At 38.5% G+C, this 18,954-nt stretch overlaps 1 protein-coding gene across 4 annotated transcripts in view; it reads left to right on the forward strand.

The window, feature by feature from the left end:
* Positions 1–11,731, forward strand: part of Ptchd4 (patched domain containing 4) — a 194,430-nt gene extending 182,699 nt beyond the window's left edge. For all 4 annotated transcript variants that reach the window (XM_005359787.2, XM_026785702.1, XM_005359786.2 and 1 more), the window contains one exon: positions 166–11,731. In XM_005359787.2, the coding sequence (XP_005359844.1) occupies positions 166–1,799 (1,634 nt within the window). In that variant the 3' untranslated portion in view covers positions 1,800–11,731. The remainder of the gene's footprint in view (positions 1–165) is intronic.
* Positions 11,732–18,954: the final 7,223 nt, after the last annotated feature.

The raw sequence follows: 18,954 nt of genomic DNA on the forward strand, positions 1-18,954 counted from the left end.
AGTATAAACAGGGACAAAGTATTTTCTCTGAGTTGCTAATAAGAAAAAAAAAAGACTATTTCAAAGAATAGAGCATGAACATTAAGTAGCAATATCTATGTGAAGTCCACTTGAATCATGGGTGAAAATAAAAGCAACTATTCTTTTTCTTTCTTTTAACATTAGGTCATGGAACTAAAGGAGTATTTGAACTTCTGTCTGGATGGCGGAGAACCAAAGAGAATTTACCCTTCAAAGACAGGGTAGCAGACGCCTATTCTGATGTGATGGTCACCTACACCATGACCAGCTCCCTCTACTTCATCACATTTGGTATGGGTGCCAGCCCCTTCACAAACATAGAAGCAGTGAAGATCTTCTGTCAGAATATGTGTGTCTCTATTCTATTGAACTACTTCTACATTTTCTCTTTCTTTGGCTCTTGCCTGGTCTTTGCTGGACAACTAGAGCAAAATCGATACCACAGCATCTTTTGCTGTAAGATCCCTTCTGCGGAATACCTGGAACGCAAACCTGTGTGGTTCCAGACAGTCATGAGTGATGGGCACCAACAGACATCCCATCATGAGACAAACCCCTACCAGCACCATTTCTTTCAGCACTTCCTCCGAGAACATTACAATGTGTGGATTACCAATATCTACGTGAAGCCATTTGTGGTCATCCTGTATCTCATTTATGCCTCCTTCTCCTTTATGGGGTGCTTGCAGATCATTGACGGAACTAGCATCATCAACCTACTAGCCAGTGATTCCCCAAGTGTGTCCTATGCCATGGTTCAGCAAAAATATTTCAGCAACTACAGTCCCGTAATAGGATTCTATGTTTATGAGCCGCTTGAGTACTGGAACAGCAGTGTCCAGGAGGACCTGCGGAGGCTCTGTAGTGGGTTCACCACAGTTTCCTGGGTGGAGCAGTACTATCAGTTCCTGAAAGTCAGCAACATCAGTGCCAATAACAAGACTGACTTCATCAGTGTCCTACAAAGCTCGTTTTTAAAAAAGCCAGAATTCCAACACTTTCGGAATGATATCATTTTCTCTAAGGCAGGAGATGAAAACAACATCATTGCTTCTCGCTTGTACCTGGTGGCCAGGACTAGTGGGGACAAGCAGGAGGAAGTCATAGAAGTCCTGGACAAGCTGAGGCCCTTGTCGCTTTCAAAGAGCATCAGGTTCATCGTGTTTAACCCTTCCTTTGTTTTCACAGACCATTACAGTCTGTCAGTCACCGTGCCTGCTCTGATAGCAGGCTTTGGGGTTCTCCTGGTGTTAATCCTGACTTTCGTCCTCGTGATCCACCCCCTGGGCAACTTCTGGCTCATTCTTAGTGTCACCTCAATTGAGCTGGGTGTTCTGGGCTTAATGACCTTGTGGAAGGTCAACATGAACTGCATTTCCATCCTGTGCCTTATCTACACTTTAAATTTTGCCATTGACCACTGTGCACCACTGCTTTACACGTTTGTACTAGCAACCGAGCACACCAGAACACAATGTATAAAACGCTCCCTGCAAGAGCATGGGACAGCCATTTTGCAAAACATTACTTCTTTTCTTATTGGGTTGCTCCCCCTCCTCTTTGTGCCTTCAAACCTGACCTTCACACTGTTCAAATGCTTGCTGCTGACTGGGGGTTGCACGCTTCTGCACTGTTTTATTATATTACCTGTGTTCCTAACCTTTTTTCCCCCTTCCAAAAAGCACCACAAGAAAAAGAAACGTGCCAAACGAAAGGAGAGAGAGGAAATTGAATGCATAGAAATTCAAGAGAACCCTGATCACGTCACCACAGTTTGAAGGTGGAGACTTTTTTTTTCTTTCCAGTGTTGCACAATGATACAGGGCAAGGAAAGCTCAGACCTCAGCTGCTTGGGCTGGCCAGGGGTAACAATGCAAGTCAGATCAAGAGTACTTTGCTCATGATACATCCAAGGGTCTGCTTCCTGTGGGGGGAAGAGGGGATAAAAGGAGGGAAAGTTCTTTGCAACCTTGTTCTCCATAAGAGATACATTTCCAGACATTGATTTAGAGCTATGGATTTCCAAGAATGGATGGATTACATGTTAAGACAAAAGGCTGAAAGAGCTAAAGATGCAAAAGAAATGCTTAGAAGAAATGGAGAACAGAGACTAGGTGGTCTTTAGATAGGGGGAAAGACATAGGAAATGTCTCAATTGCCATGTCACTTTTCATGTTTGCTTTTTGAACAGGTCAGTCAAAAGAAACCTATGCACGCGAGCAGTACGTATTTAACCCTGTCTAAACCAAAGGACCACCCAATCCATTTTGTGTGTGCATATAAGTATAAAGATACTTATATTTGTCTTTAGTGTCCATTGGTGTTTGGGTGAAGGAAGGTGTCCATTTGCAGATAGGCTGGCCTTTCTTTGGAAAGTCAACTCAGCTTTAGCCAAATATATAAGCTCATTAGAGGTGATGCAAAATATATAAATGGCCACTTAAAATCAACTCGACTGTCTAGACAGCGAGAGTGTTTTCAACTGCGTGATAACAAAATAAACAGAAATTTGCATCCATTAAATTCTACCTGTCATGTTGTTGGTCCTCAGGATTCTAGCAAGGGATGACATCACAGAGGCATCAAAAGATATTTGAGTGAATTGGCATGTGGACAAATGTTTTGAAACCTAACATTGTCGAGATGGCTTATGATGAGCCTTTAACATTTTTGTGTATTTGGAAGGCCAGCACGACTGCTTTTGGATATCTCACCCACCTGCAAACGAGCACTTTAAGCATCTTGTCCTTGCGAACCTATGTAAGAGCACAGAGTATATGTGTGAGAGGGGAAGAAAGAATGAGCTAACATCCCACAGTTAAGCCTTCTTATTTTCCATGGTGAAAATCCATGGCTGTGGCATATAACAGTTAACATAGGAGAAAGAAAATACATGGGAAACTCAGAAAGTAAAATGGACCAATGCATCATCCACGCCTCACACAGTCCTTAGCTTAAGAAAAACTTCCCAACTTTATAGACTCTACTGTGCTCCTTGGAATAAATCTGGAGCATCAACCCAGGCCATGATCACTATAATGGTGGTCATCATAGCCGCTGCAGCATCGTCTTGTTGTTTCTTGCAGTTATCAGTGTCTTGTTAGCTAGAAAGTCAGCTCCCACCACATGCATAGGTCTCTGCAGGGATCATACTAATCATGTGTAAATACTGCTGGATTCTTTACATCAAACAAAAGTACTGAGGTAATGTTTCCATTGAGTTAGAGTTTAAACCTGTGCCCTAGGCAGGTACTCAGCCCGCTGGGTACTTATATGGACTAAGGCTGTTATTTATGTTGGAGAAGTTACCAGACAATTCCTTTCCCTTGCCAAGTAGGGACTTAAGGAACAGTTTATCTTCAGGTAGAATAAAACAAAAGTTCAATGATGGCACGATCTGCTAACAAGCTCTTTTTTTCAGAAGAAAGTTGATATTTCCCACCAATTTGGGTTGTATAATTTAATCCCACTAATAATATTAACAGAATTAAAAGGCCAAACATGACAGAGCTCTTAGGAAGTCCCCTTCCTTTTACAGTGTTTGGGAATGATGTTGACATATTAGTGAAGCAAGAGCTCTGCTTTCGTGAACCGCACAGATTCTAAAAGGGACATTAGTTAAAGACAATTACAGTTTATCGAATGGCATTTGTTCTATTCTACCTTAAGGTCACTGTGTTTCAATGTTCCCACGACTGTAGGTGCAATAACTGTAGAATTAGCTAGGAAATCTAACTGCCTGTAGCCACATTTAATGCTTTCTCTGTTTATGTATGATCATGTCACAGTGAAGGCCAGCCTTTCATCTCACGAACTTCTGTGCTAGGGAGAGCTGGCTCTCACACAACTGACCTCTAGGCCATGATCTTATGTTTGAAGTTGAATTTTCTGAGCAGTCCTTGGAGCAGGAAACCAGAATTCCTTTTTCGCAGTTTACTCATCATTTGTGAAGATTGCTGTCGCTGCACCTGTTTGTAAAGATGGCCACAGAAGCTGAGGATTCCATGCCACCCCATGTCTGGCCATATTCAGTGGTACTCCGTGATTTCACCTGTTTTGTACCTACAGTTAACTTATTTGAGTTTTATAATTATGATCAATCATTTCAGATGCAAAAACAAAAAAAAAAGATTGCCAAGCTAATTGACAATCTTGCCAATTGCCAAATTTTTAGGAGTACAGCTACATATTCTGCCAAACCAACAATTTTAATTCCCCCGAAGCCCTTGGATAGGAAAAGACTTCTGCGTTCGGCAATGTCTTCAAGGATCAAATGTGTAGGGCAAATAGGAATTTCTCACTGTCAAATTGTCTAGAGAGGTGGCATTTTAGAAGAGATGTTATCTTCTCCAGAACGCCATGATTCTCTCTAAGGACTTGTAGCAATAATTTACTGGAATGAAACTCCATGTTCTGGATGAGTTCGTGGCACACCCCAGATGCCTTGACTTGGTCTTAGGAAGTGATGTGAACCCCAGAAGGGTCTGGATAAGTGCTATCCAAACCTTCCAGTCTCACTGTGAAGCAAGTATTTTCAAAAATTCCTCCAGTGAGTACCAAGATGCACCCTAAAATCTGAGGTCATGATTTGGAGGTAACTCACCATCATTAACCATGTCTGGGAGCTTGTATACTCCTTTCTGGCTTTACAAGTTTATGCTCATTTTGTCCATTTGTGAAGCATTGATGGCATTCAAGTTAGGAATTTCTCTACTGTCAAACAGAGGACCATTCAAAGCCTACAAGGAATCAGTGGGAAATCGTAGATTTGTGGAATATTTTATTTTACTGTAATGCGTTTTCTCTTAAATTGGGATGTTTTAAAGAACTTGTGAACCCCACACCTTTTCTTGTTTAAGCTGGATTGTGTTTCCATCACAATGTGAAACAAAGAGTGTTGTATATGTTCCACTCACCTAAATTATCAGACAGGCTTTGTTTATTCCGTGGGCTAACCTACATCATGTATAAGTCTGTGGGAAGGGTGTGTACTTACATTGTCCCTTGGGTCCCCTTTGAAGGCTGTGCGTGAGTAGTCTGTGACAGAACGACTCTCATCTAAGTTGGTCTTTACGTGAATGTCTTTCTCCCAATTTATTTCCATAGAAATAAATTCACCTGTTGTATCTTGTGCTGTGAAAGGAATAATTGTGGGACACAAAACTCCTAAAATGTTAGAATAGCCATTCTTGTATGTTGAACTGAGCCATGTCCACTCTGTAATTATCCATCGCACTTTACCATAACAAATTAATCCTTCTAGACTTGTGACTGGAGCTGGGGATTAACTATTGCCATTGAAAATTTGTGTGTATTTTTATACATTCAGTGTAAATATTGTCATTACAATCAGATATTTTTTATAACCAAACAGTTATATAAATGCATGGCACAATGCATGCATGGTTACAAATAGTATGTAGATTATTAAAGATACTATTTTCAGAGTCATTACACTTTTTATTAAAATTTTCATATTCGCTATCATAAATGTCTCATAGGGTTTTGGCCACAAAGGCCCCAAGTCTACAGAAAACTTTATATTAAGGGAAGCAATCAGAAAATTGCCTTCTTGTATGTCAACAGCAGCCACCTGTACTAAGATGGCACTGGGAAATCACAGGGACTAAGTCTGGTCTCTTGGGTAAAGGACCAGGCGTTTGTCCATAATTAAACATATGAACATGCCCTGGGTTTGCTAAGGTCATAGTAAACCAGAAGTTGTTGTCTCCTAGGACTGGAGAATTCTGTGAGTTGCTTACTCTTCCCGGGGGGGGGGGGTCTATGTTCACTCGGCTTTGCTGGTGTCTACATAATGTTCTGATAATTCTTTCAAAGGTGGCCCTGGAACTTTCATTTATTTCAAGAGAATGTCAAGATCAATTTCATTCTGTTTTTTAAAAAACAACAAATTCTTGTTCTTCCTGTTTCAAACGAAGAAGCAAACGAACAGTAAAAAATAGTAACAAACAGTTATGACCATGTTTTGTGGCATTGAGTCAAAACATTTAAGGCTGAATTAATATGTCCTTGAAGTCTCACCATCTCCAATCTAAACACAAAACTCTGCATCATCTCGGTGGCACAGGCCCTTACGCCAGCTTTTTTTAGCAATGATTTCCAGACACATTGTACAGAAAATAATTCCATTTTCTTTTAAATGTTTTCTTTAGAAATGCCTGCAGTGATGGTGACCAAAAAGAAAGGTCTTTGCATGACGTGCAGCAGACAGGTGCTGGGGATGAATGCACTCATACTTCCGTTTCTGTACCAGATGACCAGTGTTCATCTACGTTGTGATGTAGACAGGAAAGCAGGAGGGAGTGCTCTGTGCTCCAAATGTTTTGGAACTTGGGAAGGTGACCTTTGGATGAGATTGGGAGATACTGAAAGATGGATACGGGTGCATCTAAGAAGTCATGATGATAGGGAGAATGGCATCAGTAAAGTCCTTACATACTAGACTTTACAGGTTAGAAAATAGCACCGAAGATCAGATTGTGCATCAAAACTAGAGGTTCTTAACTGCTAGCAAACCCAGCTATATGCAGCCACATCCCACTTGAAGATCATGTTCTTGTTTATAAGATTCAGTCATTGAGCCTGCTTCTGGATTTCTAAGCATGGCCAGGTATGTAGACCCTTTTGTGGGTGACAGCAAGATGCTAACAGACTCTGGAAAGAGTTCAAATAAATGCCCAGGGAAGTCTTCATTTTCAGCATATGCTGTAATATATATAATGACTTTGATCATTCTTATGCACTTAACAAGGGCCCCTCTCTATTGTTGATGAAGACGTCATTTGCTTTTCTTGTGAAATGGAAAACAATTCAAAGAAAGAATTATAGGAAACCAGTAAGTGCAGTGTATGTAGCTGTTACATCGGCCATATCTGAGCTCTTCTACATCCTCAAAGAGATTGTCAGGATAATAGGAGCTTAGACTACACTGGGCGACTCTGCCAGATAGGTATTTTTAATCCAATATAATATTTATAAATAAGATCATTGATAGTTTTGCACTTTTATAAACTAATGGAATCCAGTCCCTAGTATCTCACCCCATTGAATTTTCCCTAAGAAAGCTGTTATAGGTCAAACTAATTATGAAATCCTAAAAATCAAAAAGAAAGTTGAGGACATGGGAGTAGGAAGGCCTCACAGACGTTTGGCGATTCTTGCTCCATTTCTTGGGCTCCGGTTCACCAGTCTGAAGCTGGTATTAGTCTTTTGTAGTTCTTTTGTGTTCCAGTTTGCTGCGTGGCTCCTGGCATGCCTGATATGTTTCCTTTCCCTTTGTTTTTACAGTTACTAAAGCGACTCCATTATCTCCAGGGCTCTTTCAAACCAGTGGAGCAATAAGAGTTTTAATTTTTTGGAAGATTGCATTGAAGTTGTTTCCTGGAAAGTATTAGGAGTGACCACCATGGGTAAAAGATAAGTGGCGCTTATTACAAACATGTCTCTTTCCAGTCCTGAACAGATTCAGCCTGGGCTCTTGGGCAAGATTGTCCACAGAACCCTGTGGAAACATCACATTATCTAAACGTGAGAAGGAAGTAGAATCTCCCACTGGAAATTGAAATCACTTCCGCCATCAGAGTGGGTAGATTGCTAAGTACTAGCAGCCATAGTGAGAGACCTTGAAAAAGAATAGGCCAGTTCAACCTACAGCAGCGGCATCTGTGTAGAATCAGGATATCCCAGCGTGTTTTCTCTTCCAAGATAAAAGTCAGCTACTGAAAACTTTGACCTTTCGCTCACCAGGGTGGTTATCGCGAGGTAGCCAGAGAGCTAATGCGGCAAGCTTATCATATGTTCTCCCATTAATTACACATCTCCTTTCAGCAATAGACTTCCTGGCTCTTAAGTAGAAAATCTGTCACTGTTTGAAAAGGGCAGAGAGCTCACTAAGCTCCCTCGCAGGGATACTTAAAGATAAAATGGCGTACAACCTTTAACTAAATGGTAATATATTATATTTATTGCCCTTTCACTTTGTAAACTTACCAAGCTAACTACAAAATGAACACCCAATGTGCAACTTTACCTGCTCGTACCATTAACTGTAAGTATTCAGCAATGACACCATTTTGTGCAGCTGTCCAGTTATCTCTTTCATGGACATCCCAGAGAATGAAACTTAGCTCAGATAATGTATTAGTTTAGAAAGACTATTGCCTGGGATTAACTTTGAGACAGTGGTCCATCAGGAGGTGTGTCATCAAACGCTCTATGACTAACTTTAATGAACAGCCCATGTGCCCTTCCTTTCAGTGGACAGGAAAAGGTATCCATTTGTGTCTTTAATAATGTTAAACAAATATGAAAAGATACATTTACATCCTAACGTTTCCCACTCCCGGAAAATTTCTGTTTTCACCTCAATTAGGATTCTGAAACACTGGCTGATGGAATCAGTGTAGAGAAAACAGCTATGAAGGACCATTGCACCCATGTACTTAAACAAACCACAAGCGTGAAAATAGAAACTGGGTGTTTTATTTCCTTTTCTTTCCCAAAAGAAATACCTTCTGGTTCCCATCATGGCTCAGTGAGATACCAGTGTTTGCAACAAAATGAAGAAATTTCAATACACATGAAATTGTAAGGTCCCAGCCTCTTAACAATACAACCCACATGGCAAAATACCACTGTCAGTTGACGGAGGCAGGCAGATCTCTGTAAGTTCGAGGTCAGCCTGGTCTACAAGAGCTAGTTCCAGGACAGCCTCCAAAAGCTGTCTCAAAAAGCCAAAATAAATAAATAAAAAGAAGGGATTTTCAATATGATGTTTTTTTTGTGAAAAATAGATTCTTATATCACATCCAAGTTCCAAAGAATAGATCAAAGACCTCTGTTCCAGAATTCTGCAATGTGGTTCCACCCCTAAAACTATGTGATTTACAGAAGCTTGGAGGAAGCAAATTTGACACCAAAAAGTATGACCTAAGTTATAGTTCAGTGTCAATACCTTCTCCAAAATAGTGGACTGCTCAAATACAAGTCTTAGATCTTACTAAGATGAGTTTAAAAACTCATTCCAGTGTTTTCAATTTGCCCAAATTTGGTCAATTGTCAAAATTTATATGCGTTTTCATTTTGGGCAAGTAAAATAAAATAATTTAAAAGTGAGGTTTTTGTAGCTATCATAGTAATAAGTAAATGGGATTCTTTTTGTATTTGTACATGTAAATGTACATTCAACAACTGATTGAATTTCATATCTCAATGAATATAAACTGTATTCTAAATATTCATTTCATTATTATTTTCAGTTTTGGATGTCTTTGCTTCACAGTGTGACAAAGCATAAGCCATTATTCATAATACATATCATATATATGGTCTTATTTTGTTGTTTTGTTTTATTTTGGTTTTTTTATGATGCTGGATCTCATTGTGTAGCCCTGACTAGCCTTGAACTCAAAGAAATCCCCCACCTCTGGCTCCAGAGTACTGGGATTAAAAGTGTGGGCTGCCACACACAGCCAGATGTTTTATCCCTATTGGAGATTTGTTTTGTTTGTTATTTTGCTTGATGGTTAAATGATTTGAGATGGGGTTTTTTTATGTAACCCTGGCTCACCAAGACCTCAGTGTGTATCCTAAACCTGGCTTAGAACTCATATCCCCCTGCCTCCACCTCTTAACAACCTCCCAGATTCTAAGATTATAAGTATACACCACCACTCTTAGATTTTTTTTAACTATTAAGAATATCATTTATTGGGGCTGGAGAGATGGCTCAGCAGTTAAGAGTGCTTAACTGCTCTTCCAAAGGACGAGGGTGTAATTTCCAGCACCTGTTTGGCAACTCGTAACTGTCTGTAACTTCTGTTCTAGGGGATCCAGAACCCTCACACAGATATATATGCAGGCAAAACACCAATGCATACAAAATTAAAATAAATTAAAAGAAAAAAGAAATAATAGTATTTATTAAAATAAAACTGTGATATACATCAGCTAGCTCTACATAGTTAAGATAATTCACTACCCAAAGCAAATTAACATGTCTTGGCAGTCTTACAAAACATCTTTATGAAACCCCAAGCCCATAAATATCTCTACGATATGTAAAGTAGGGAATCTATTATGAAAATAACCTCAATCATTGTACTAATTTAAAATTTGAAGTAATGTGCAGTTGGCACAAATGAATTCTACCCAAGATTTATTATATGATCTGGGCCAATTCTCTCTCTCTGAAATGTATCACATTGTAGTAAACTCTTATGGAGACACAACGTCTAAAAATACTTTAACTCATCATTTTTCTCACAACTTGAGAACACCAACAATAAATAAGACAGTGGCCCCCAGGCAGCATGCAGGTTCAGAAAAGAAGATCTATTATACTCCACAGGATACAGCTCCACACCTGGAGGAAATCATGGACTGTCAACAATCACTCCTAAATCGTTTAAATCAAGAATTTGAATTTTCGAGTTTCCAGGTCATTGGGTTGTGGTGGTTCGTGTGACCACAACAGTATGAGGAATACATAGCTAGCCTAAGTATAACAATCACAAAGTAATACTGAAATCAAGCAAGAGCACACGGCCCACACCAAAGGCTGACCCTGCTGAGCCTGTGTCCTCTGTCACTGCATTTTCGTCATTAGAGCCATGTGCCTTGTCACACCTCATGTGGGCCAGTTTCTCACAGTGTTTCAAAAGCAAGGATGCTCTTGTTACCCTTGGGGAAATGTTTTTAATTTATTCCTTAACTGTTTTCCCATTTGGGATTTAAGATTTTCATTCTTGGTTTATCTTCTTTTTCTCTTTGAGTAAAATTATTTTGCCTTATAACAACTAAAATGCATTTCGTTTGGTTAAGAATAAGCATGTCTAGCATGAAGTGAAGTCAGAACTTAGCGAAATCTAAGATGGTTATGCGAACATGTTTGCAAGCACACAGTTCAGAGAAAGTCTGCTCGTTGATATTTCATGTGTGTCAAGCAGAAATCCCCCACATGTTTTAGTCTTGGAAGCTGTCACAACACAGGGCACTCTTCTTAGAGAACATTCAGTAATCATATATTCAAGATAAAATTTTTTAAAAAAGAATCCTGCCGCTTTTCACTTGTGTCCTATGTGAAAAGTGAATTTTTTAGCCAACTCAATCCGTGAAGAACTATACTGAGAACATATTTTTTATTTCTTGTTTTCTCAGAATAGTCTCTTACAGCCAGCTACGCAGCAATAAGGAGCAATTTTATGTTGATTCGCATGGTGATTTCTGATGAGTTGAAATGCTGCCTCCTAGAGCTTTACAGTGTGATAGTTAAATATATTTGTTTCAATTGTATAGGTACAAAAAATTAAAGCAAATGCAAAATTTTTTAACTATCTGAAAAAAAGATTTGATTTGGCATCTGCTTGTTAGTTCACTTTGGCATTTGTGGGGAAAGATCGGAAGTGATAAGAAAATCTTGACATAGATGAATCTCTAATAGATCTCCAGCTTCCATCCACTGTTCCTGACCTGTGGCTTATTTGTTTACTCTCCTTGTGGCTTCGATCTTGTTCATTTACTCAACAAATATTAGGGGTACCTGGACTGATGTCTGAGCAAAAGACTCAGAAAAATACCAAGGTCGTATCTCCCAAGGGGGTGACTAGAAGAAATTCCTGCGTGTGATATTTAAGGAAACTGGAGAGCGAATCATGAACACCCACACTAAGTAAGAGTTTAACATGTGGAGTCAGAGTAGGGAGAGCGGGGGGGGGGGGGGAGGGGACGGAAGACATGGTCCAGGCTGCGGCTGTGGCAACACCTCACAGAGTGGGTACAGGTGAAATAGAAAGCTGGATTCTATTGTGAGGACACCATAAATGATTACCAGGATTTAAGAAGGCCATTTGGAATATAGGCTTGAAGTTATGTTCTTACACAATTTAAACACAGCAGTCTTCATTTCCTTATTTCTGTATTTGCTCTTAAAGTCAGGTACTCAAAACCTCAGCAACATCACATGCGTTTACATTTCTGTTTCTTAGTATGCAGTGGTGACAGGAGTCAGTTTATGGTGGGAGCTTGTGCATAGACCAGTAGCTACCTGGTCTTACCAGATGCAGCATCGGGCGGTTCTCAAAGTGCAGCCCAGAAATACGGACCTGGATAAACTGGATCCCAACTCTTCCAGGAATAGCAATTCAGGCATTATACTCAAATTAATCATCTAATAGAGTAGGGATTATTAGCCTAGTCTCCAGACTGTTTCAACATTGTAACCAGCCCTGTGTTGCTATGGTACCATGATTGATTTTTTTCATATGGACCTGTATAAAAGTTGTCTGTACAAAGACGTCCAAATACAATGTCATGAGAAATAACTGTACCGTTTGCCCCTCCACCTGCACATCCTCTTCCACATGTGAAATTTAAGACCAGGAATTGGTTAAAGTGCTCTAAATCGTATTTATAATTCTATGATATTTAGTTATTTATTCTGTATGTAGGAGCAAACACATGTCACCCCATAGGCGTGGAGGTGACAGGACAATTTTTAGGAGCAGGGTCTCTCCCTTCATCGTGTGCATCTTGAGGACTAAACTCAAATCATCAGGCCTAGTCGCAAGCACCTTTATCTGCTGAACCATTTCACCAACCCTCAATCATTTTTTAAAATCATCTGCATATCATTCACTTTAACGTTTTTAAAAATCATGGTGAAATATATGTACATAATTTTAAGTACAGAAATAACTCACTTGAATATTAACAACTTCCTTTTATAGCTGAAGTGTTAGTCATAATAATTGGTATTTCAAATAAAACATCAGCCACGATTGTCCTATGAGAAGGACGTTTGAACCTTTAAATCTGAAATAAGCATTTGCCAATGATATCAGAGTTATAGATAAGACCGCAACTGGTGCAGAGAGGCTGTCTTCAGAGTGTTTAAAAAGGTCCTATGTTCCTAAAATTGGGTTATACACACTAAAGTCGCCAACCAAATGGCCAAAGGAGTTGGAAGTCAACAGATACACTCCAAAGGATGATTTCAATAATGTCTGAATGAACACAGCCAGTGATTTGCAAAATCTTGTGGTAATCTGTATGACCTAGAGAAATTTTTCCAAGTCCTTAATGCCCTGACTGGATATCAGACAATGAAGTCACCAGATCTGGTGGAGCATCAGTGCTCTGTAAGTTCCCTAGTGAGACAATATACAGCTAAATTTCAAAACTAGTGGCTTAAACCACAGGTCCAACATGTCCATCCCATGAACACTTACAAGCTGATGACACAAAACAAAGACATCTTTTGGAGATCACAGACCAAGGATGATGAGACATATCTACAATCATTTAGGACTCAGAGGCCCAATGATTCCAAATTTCTCAAAACCATTCTTGATGACATAGGCAGACCCTGCTACAAAAACATCAACACAGCGAAATAATGGGCTGTGTCCATTATTATGCCTGATAAATTTAAATCCCAAAGAGCATACCCAAAGGTAAAGGGGTGATTCCAGTAGAGGCAAATCCTGTACATTATTCTTACATTACTAAACAGGGACGCTTCCTGACTGAGCGTCCCATGTGACAGGACGCTAACGAAGTCATGGGAGCAAAAGGCAGGTTGTGTTCCTGGATCTACAAATACAGTTTAACTTCCGTGTTTATTAGAAGAATTGAGAGTTTAGAAAATATTATATTTAATTCCATGGACTCTAGGATTCCCTATCCAAATTATTATTACCAGAGTCAAGGTGTACTGATATTACCCTTAATGATATTAATATAGGCTGAGTGAGTGGTAAAAGAAAAGCCTGGACCCAAGGACATAAGTAAGCAGAATATTTTGGTCACCGGTGGAAAAACGCAATGCGAATGAGAAATAAGGATGTGATCGTGAGGAATTAAAGGAGAAAAAAAGGAGCAAAAATGAATACAACACTGTGGTAAAAAAAAAAAAAAGCAAAGCTTCTACCCATAACATAACATGAATTTCAAAGGTTTGTCTCTGGTGTCTAAAGCATGAGAATATAGTCACACAATTAAAATTGAGCATCTGTGCTAATTTAAATTAGTACATTACCTTACAAATGTCTATTCCAGTCTGTGGTTTGGTGGGTTCTCTAAAGGCTCTTCTATAAATAAAAGTTTGATTTTATTTTAATAATCATGCTTATGTGACTTTAGCATGCAAAGCAATGTGTTTTTGCTAGAGCTCTTAAAACAAAATATCAGCTTGAAAAATCTCGGTCTTATATCTACGTAATGGTTGATTTGATCCTTTTACATACTTACGCCAGGGGAAAATGCTTTATCAAAGCTCTTTAACTACAGCATATAAAAGATGCGTCAAAAGAGAAAGAAAGAAAATATTAGAATAAGTAAGTATATCTGATCTTTCATTGTTAGATACTCAGGCACATGATACAATCTTAAATTCATGTCTAGTAGCTCAGAAATCTACATCATCTAGATTAATCTGCAATGATTACAATTGTAACATTTATGTTGACTTGTTAAACAAATTATTCTTAAAATTTATTTGTATTTTAGGGAGTTTATCATTGCAACCACTTTATGCTTTAGATATAATATTATTGGCCCTTGCATGATCTATGATTTGGTCATTAATCATCTCCTCTGGAGAATGTGTATAAACCATCTGTCCTTATTCTACATGTAGATATTGCTGTTTGGAACCACCAGCACTAGATAATGCTGGATACATATTTGAAAGGTTGGTTTCACAACATATCCCTACACAAAGCAGTTACATAATTCAAAGGAAGCTTCTATTTACTGCAACACTTTTCTTGTCAATAGCAGAAATGTCAAACAGTGCTCGTTTATAAGTATATGCTTTTCAACATAGCACTTAATCATCCAGGGGTAATTTGTATACTCTTTGTTCTCCTCGGAGAGCAAGCGGATAGATGAGGACAGTGTGTGTGGGTGGCAGCAGAAGAACATAAAGGCTTTGAGATTTGCTAGCCCTGTGCCACAGAGAATGGTGGCTGCATAATGGTCATCCACCTACTTTTGTACTGTACCCCTTGAATCACAGTTTTCACCAGCTGGCAAAAATTACATAGTTGTCCATAAACTCAAATACTCACCAAGTCTTTGATTCAATGAAAAATGTTAAATATTTCTAATGTGCCAGGGTCTGAGAGGAAATTCAAAGAGGAGAGGAGGGAAGATGCCCAGTGAAAAATTTTAGAGTAGTAAACTCGTAGGCAAGACAGCTGTCTAGAGCTATGAGAAATTATGTGACACCAGTGAGTAAATCTCAGGCTGCAAAATGCTCCAGACCACCTTGTAGACAGAAGTCTCTATCCCACATGGTCCCACAGGCATTCAGTCCCAAATAAACACATAGAGGCTTATATTAATTATAAACTGTTTGGCCTATTGCTCAGGCTTATTACTAATTAGCTCTTACAACTTAAATTAACCCATAATTCTTATCTATGTTTAGCCAAATGGCTTGATACCTTTTATCAATAAGGCATTCTCATCTTGCTGCTTCTGTGTCTGGTGGGTGACTCCATCTCTGTTTTTTTCTCTTCCCCGAATTCTCCTAGTCTTGTTAATCCACCTATAGTTCCAACCTGGCAACTGACCAATCAGCATTTTATTAAACCAATATAAGTGACAAATCTTTACAGTGTACAAGAGCATTATTCCACAGCGCCACCTGGCTAACTAATCAGACCTAAATGCTTAACTTCCCCATTGGGCTTCAGATTCAGTAGGTCTGGAGTTAGCCCTGAAATTTTTCACGTCTAACAAGCTCCCAACAGATGCTGATATGACTGGCCTGTAGAACCGATATTCACTTTTATGTCACATATATAGAAGTTGGAAAAGAGCAGTAGTTTAGCAAGGCTTGTTGATGATCAATCTGAAAGACTACATGACCTAAGTGCTCGATGGAGGCATTCTAGTCTGCAGAAAGAAGTCCACCTCACTTGAGACAGTGCTTGTCACATCAACCTGATGATGAGATTAATCTGGCTAGCTGTTAATACCTCTGGGTATGAGACTGTGTTTCTAGCAAATCTGCCAAGAATTCTCCTATTAAGCATAAAATTTGCATACTTTGAATTAAGGCCTAGAGTATGAAAGGTGGTGATTTTAGAGATGTTCTATTATAAAGGATTTAACTAGAACATATAAGATGTCACATAAAGCACAAGACTTAACCTGAGCCTAAAATTAGATAACAATGGATACTCTTACTACAGTATATTCCAGCCATGCAGTGCTCTTTGTTGTTTATGTGAAATGCATACTTAACAATGTATATTATATTTTAATTGCTGAATCTGACAACTCTAAGGCCATGGTGTGTGTCAGATGGGCAGTAGGAGCACAAGGATGAAGAAGAAAGAATACTATTAGGCTAAATAAGCCAAATGTTATTTTTCATGTGGAATGGAGGAGATTGAACACACAATAGCTTCATTGTAAAAATATTCCTAAGGTTCTGAAGTATCCATAGCAATGTTATATGAAGTTTGCAAAGGTCAAAAATTATTGTATTATTCTTCAAAGAAACCATCTCTCAATTCAGTTTAGCTGACAGCCAGTATTAACCAAAGCAGACTCTAGGCATCCATTCCAGCTTTCAAAAACTATTCAATCTTCACCTCTATGTGAAACATAGAGTATATGTACAAGATAACACACACACAAAACAATTGATAAACCTAAAAGGGAAAGTTAAGTACAATAAACTACAGAGCATTTGAAAATTTCTCTGCTCTTGCTTCATCAAGAATTGCTACCAGAAACATAAATGTCCTCAACACTGGCAAAGAGTGGCTTCCCCCAAAGCACTCTGGAACCACACCAGAAACATTGCAGTTCTCAAATATATTTGTCCCTGGAGCATCTTAACAGACTAGTGTCCATGCATTTAGCAAACACTGAGTCATGCCTTGTTAGAGAAGCTTGTCCTTGTTGTCAGAGTATTGATAAATATAGATTAGAAAGCCAAGGGAGAAGGTATTCCCGGGTCAGGGTGGAAACCAGTCATTTCCTAAATAATACTGATGTTGTGTAGATTCTCCCACAGAAGAAGAGACTACTCAAGGGAAAATAACTCATCAACTTGAGTAACTGGAATGAGAATCTGAGCCTCCACAAACACAACTCAGATATGAGTTCCTCTTTTGTTCTAATAGAAGTTCAAGATGAAGAAAGTGACTAAATAGAAACGAAGTTGGACCAGACCAAAGGAAGTCTGAACAAAAGATTACCAAGCGGCCAACTATATGAATAGATATTTTAATATTTCTAAAAAGGGTTATGGTTTCATTATAACGTGATTGGAAAATCTTTGTTTAAACACACTTGGAGTCAATGATTCCTTCGAGAACTCTAACAAAGAGCAAAAGAGAATTGCCTATAAGAGAGAATTGTGTGTCTTAAAGATGGCAGTGACCAATAAATGCTTTTTTAAACCTTCTAACAAAAGTGATGCTTGGAAATTTTAGTTCCTAGGTCATCAAAGGTCAATATGGACATTCCAAAACAATAAATAATTATAAATAATCTTCTATCAGGTGTTATTAGAGATCCCCTGCAAATGTTCCAGTAGTATTTTCTTCATTTACTATTGAGGTATTATAACTAAATACAGCTCTTGGTTGTTTTTGATACCGGGAGGTCACAACCAAAGTTTAAGAAACAAAAAACCTATTAATTGGGAAAAAAAATGTTCATCAATTGAAAATGTGGAAAGTCACCTTAGACAAGGGAAAGGAAAAAACAACAGTGGGCTCCTATATCACTTGCTCATGCATCCAGAAAATATTTGTTAAGTATCTGGATTGTGCCACAATATCCACAACTCTGTGCAGTAGACAAAGCTATGTTCAAATTGTTCACAAGGATTAATTAAGGTCTTAAAAGAAGATGTAACAGCAAATCATTTGCTTTAACTGAATGAAACATTTCCCAAAACAGAGTCCTCATATACCTGTTTTTAACCTAACATAAAACTCAACAAAATTCCCAGTTGATATTTGTTTGTCATAGTAAATACTATGTTTACTATGTAAATTACTAGTTTTTCTGTTTGTTAGAAGCAAACATCAATAAGGGGTGGATGTATTTGAACAAGATGGCAAGGTTTAAGGCAAAGATACCATTACACATAATAAGTGTATTAACAATGCAAAATAGACAAGGCATAAATCTATGTGTTCAAAACTATTATGCTATGACATATCAGTTAATGAGAATACAAAAGTTTCTAAAAAATGTGATTTATCTCAAAAGAAGAAATACTAGAAAATAGAACAGTCCAGAAAGAATTGAGACCCAAACAAGGAAATGTGCAGAGATATTACAGCTGCACGGCAGCAAACCTGCAACCTGCAAAGAACGTGAAATTAAGTCATCTGCTTACCAGATGCCACTTCTGCTCAGCATGGCAGTGACTAAGGGAGGATGACTAAAAAAACAAAAGAAAATGTAACTAATTTGGGAAATCTGAATTCCTGTGTCGATGGAGAAAATAACCTGGTGGCTTTCTAACTGGTGTTTGTCTGATTTGGGTATGCACAGAGGTGAGGGGTGGAGAGCCATCAAGTGGCTTGTTTTCTTCTTCATTCGGTTTCACCATGGAGGACATCAGTTTCGTGTTTATTGAACTATATTTTGCTTAAAAACTGATGAAAATGTACATAAAACTAATCCAAGTCTAATAATCTTAAGATTTTTGTCACAGATTAAGAAACTCAATTTTGTGAACACAATTTTAATATTTTAATACCCACTTGGATACACCTCAAGCAAATGATTTGAACCAATTAGTAGACTTCTACTTTGCCATTTGTCTTTCTGGGTGTATTTATAACCGCTTCACTAATAATAGCCCCTGACCTGTATGTTAGGTAACCAACAATATTCTGGGAAATTGAAAATATGAGTTTAGAAGTTAAGGGAAAA

The sequence above is a fragment of the Microtus ochrogaster genome, linkage group LG2, assembly GCF_000317375.1.
Source record: "Microtus ochrogaster isolate Prairie Vole_2 linkage group LG2, MicOch1.0, whole genome shotgun sequence".
NCBI lineage: Eukaryota > Metazoa > Chordata > Mammalia > Rodentia > Cricetidae > Microtus > Microtus ochrogaster.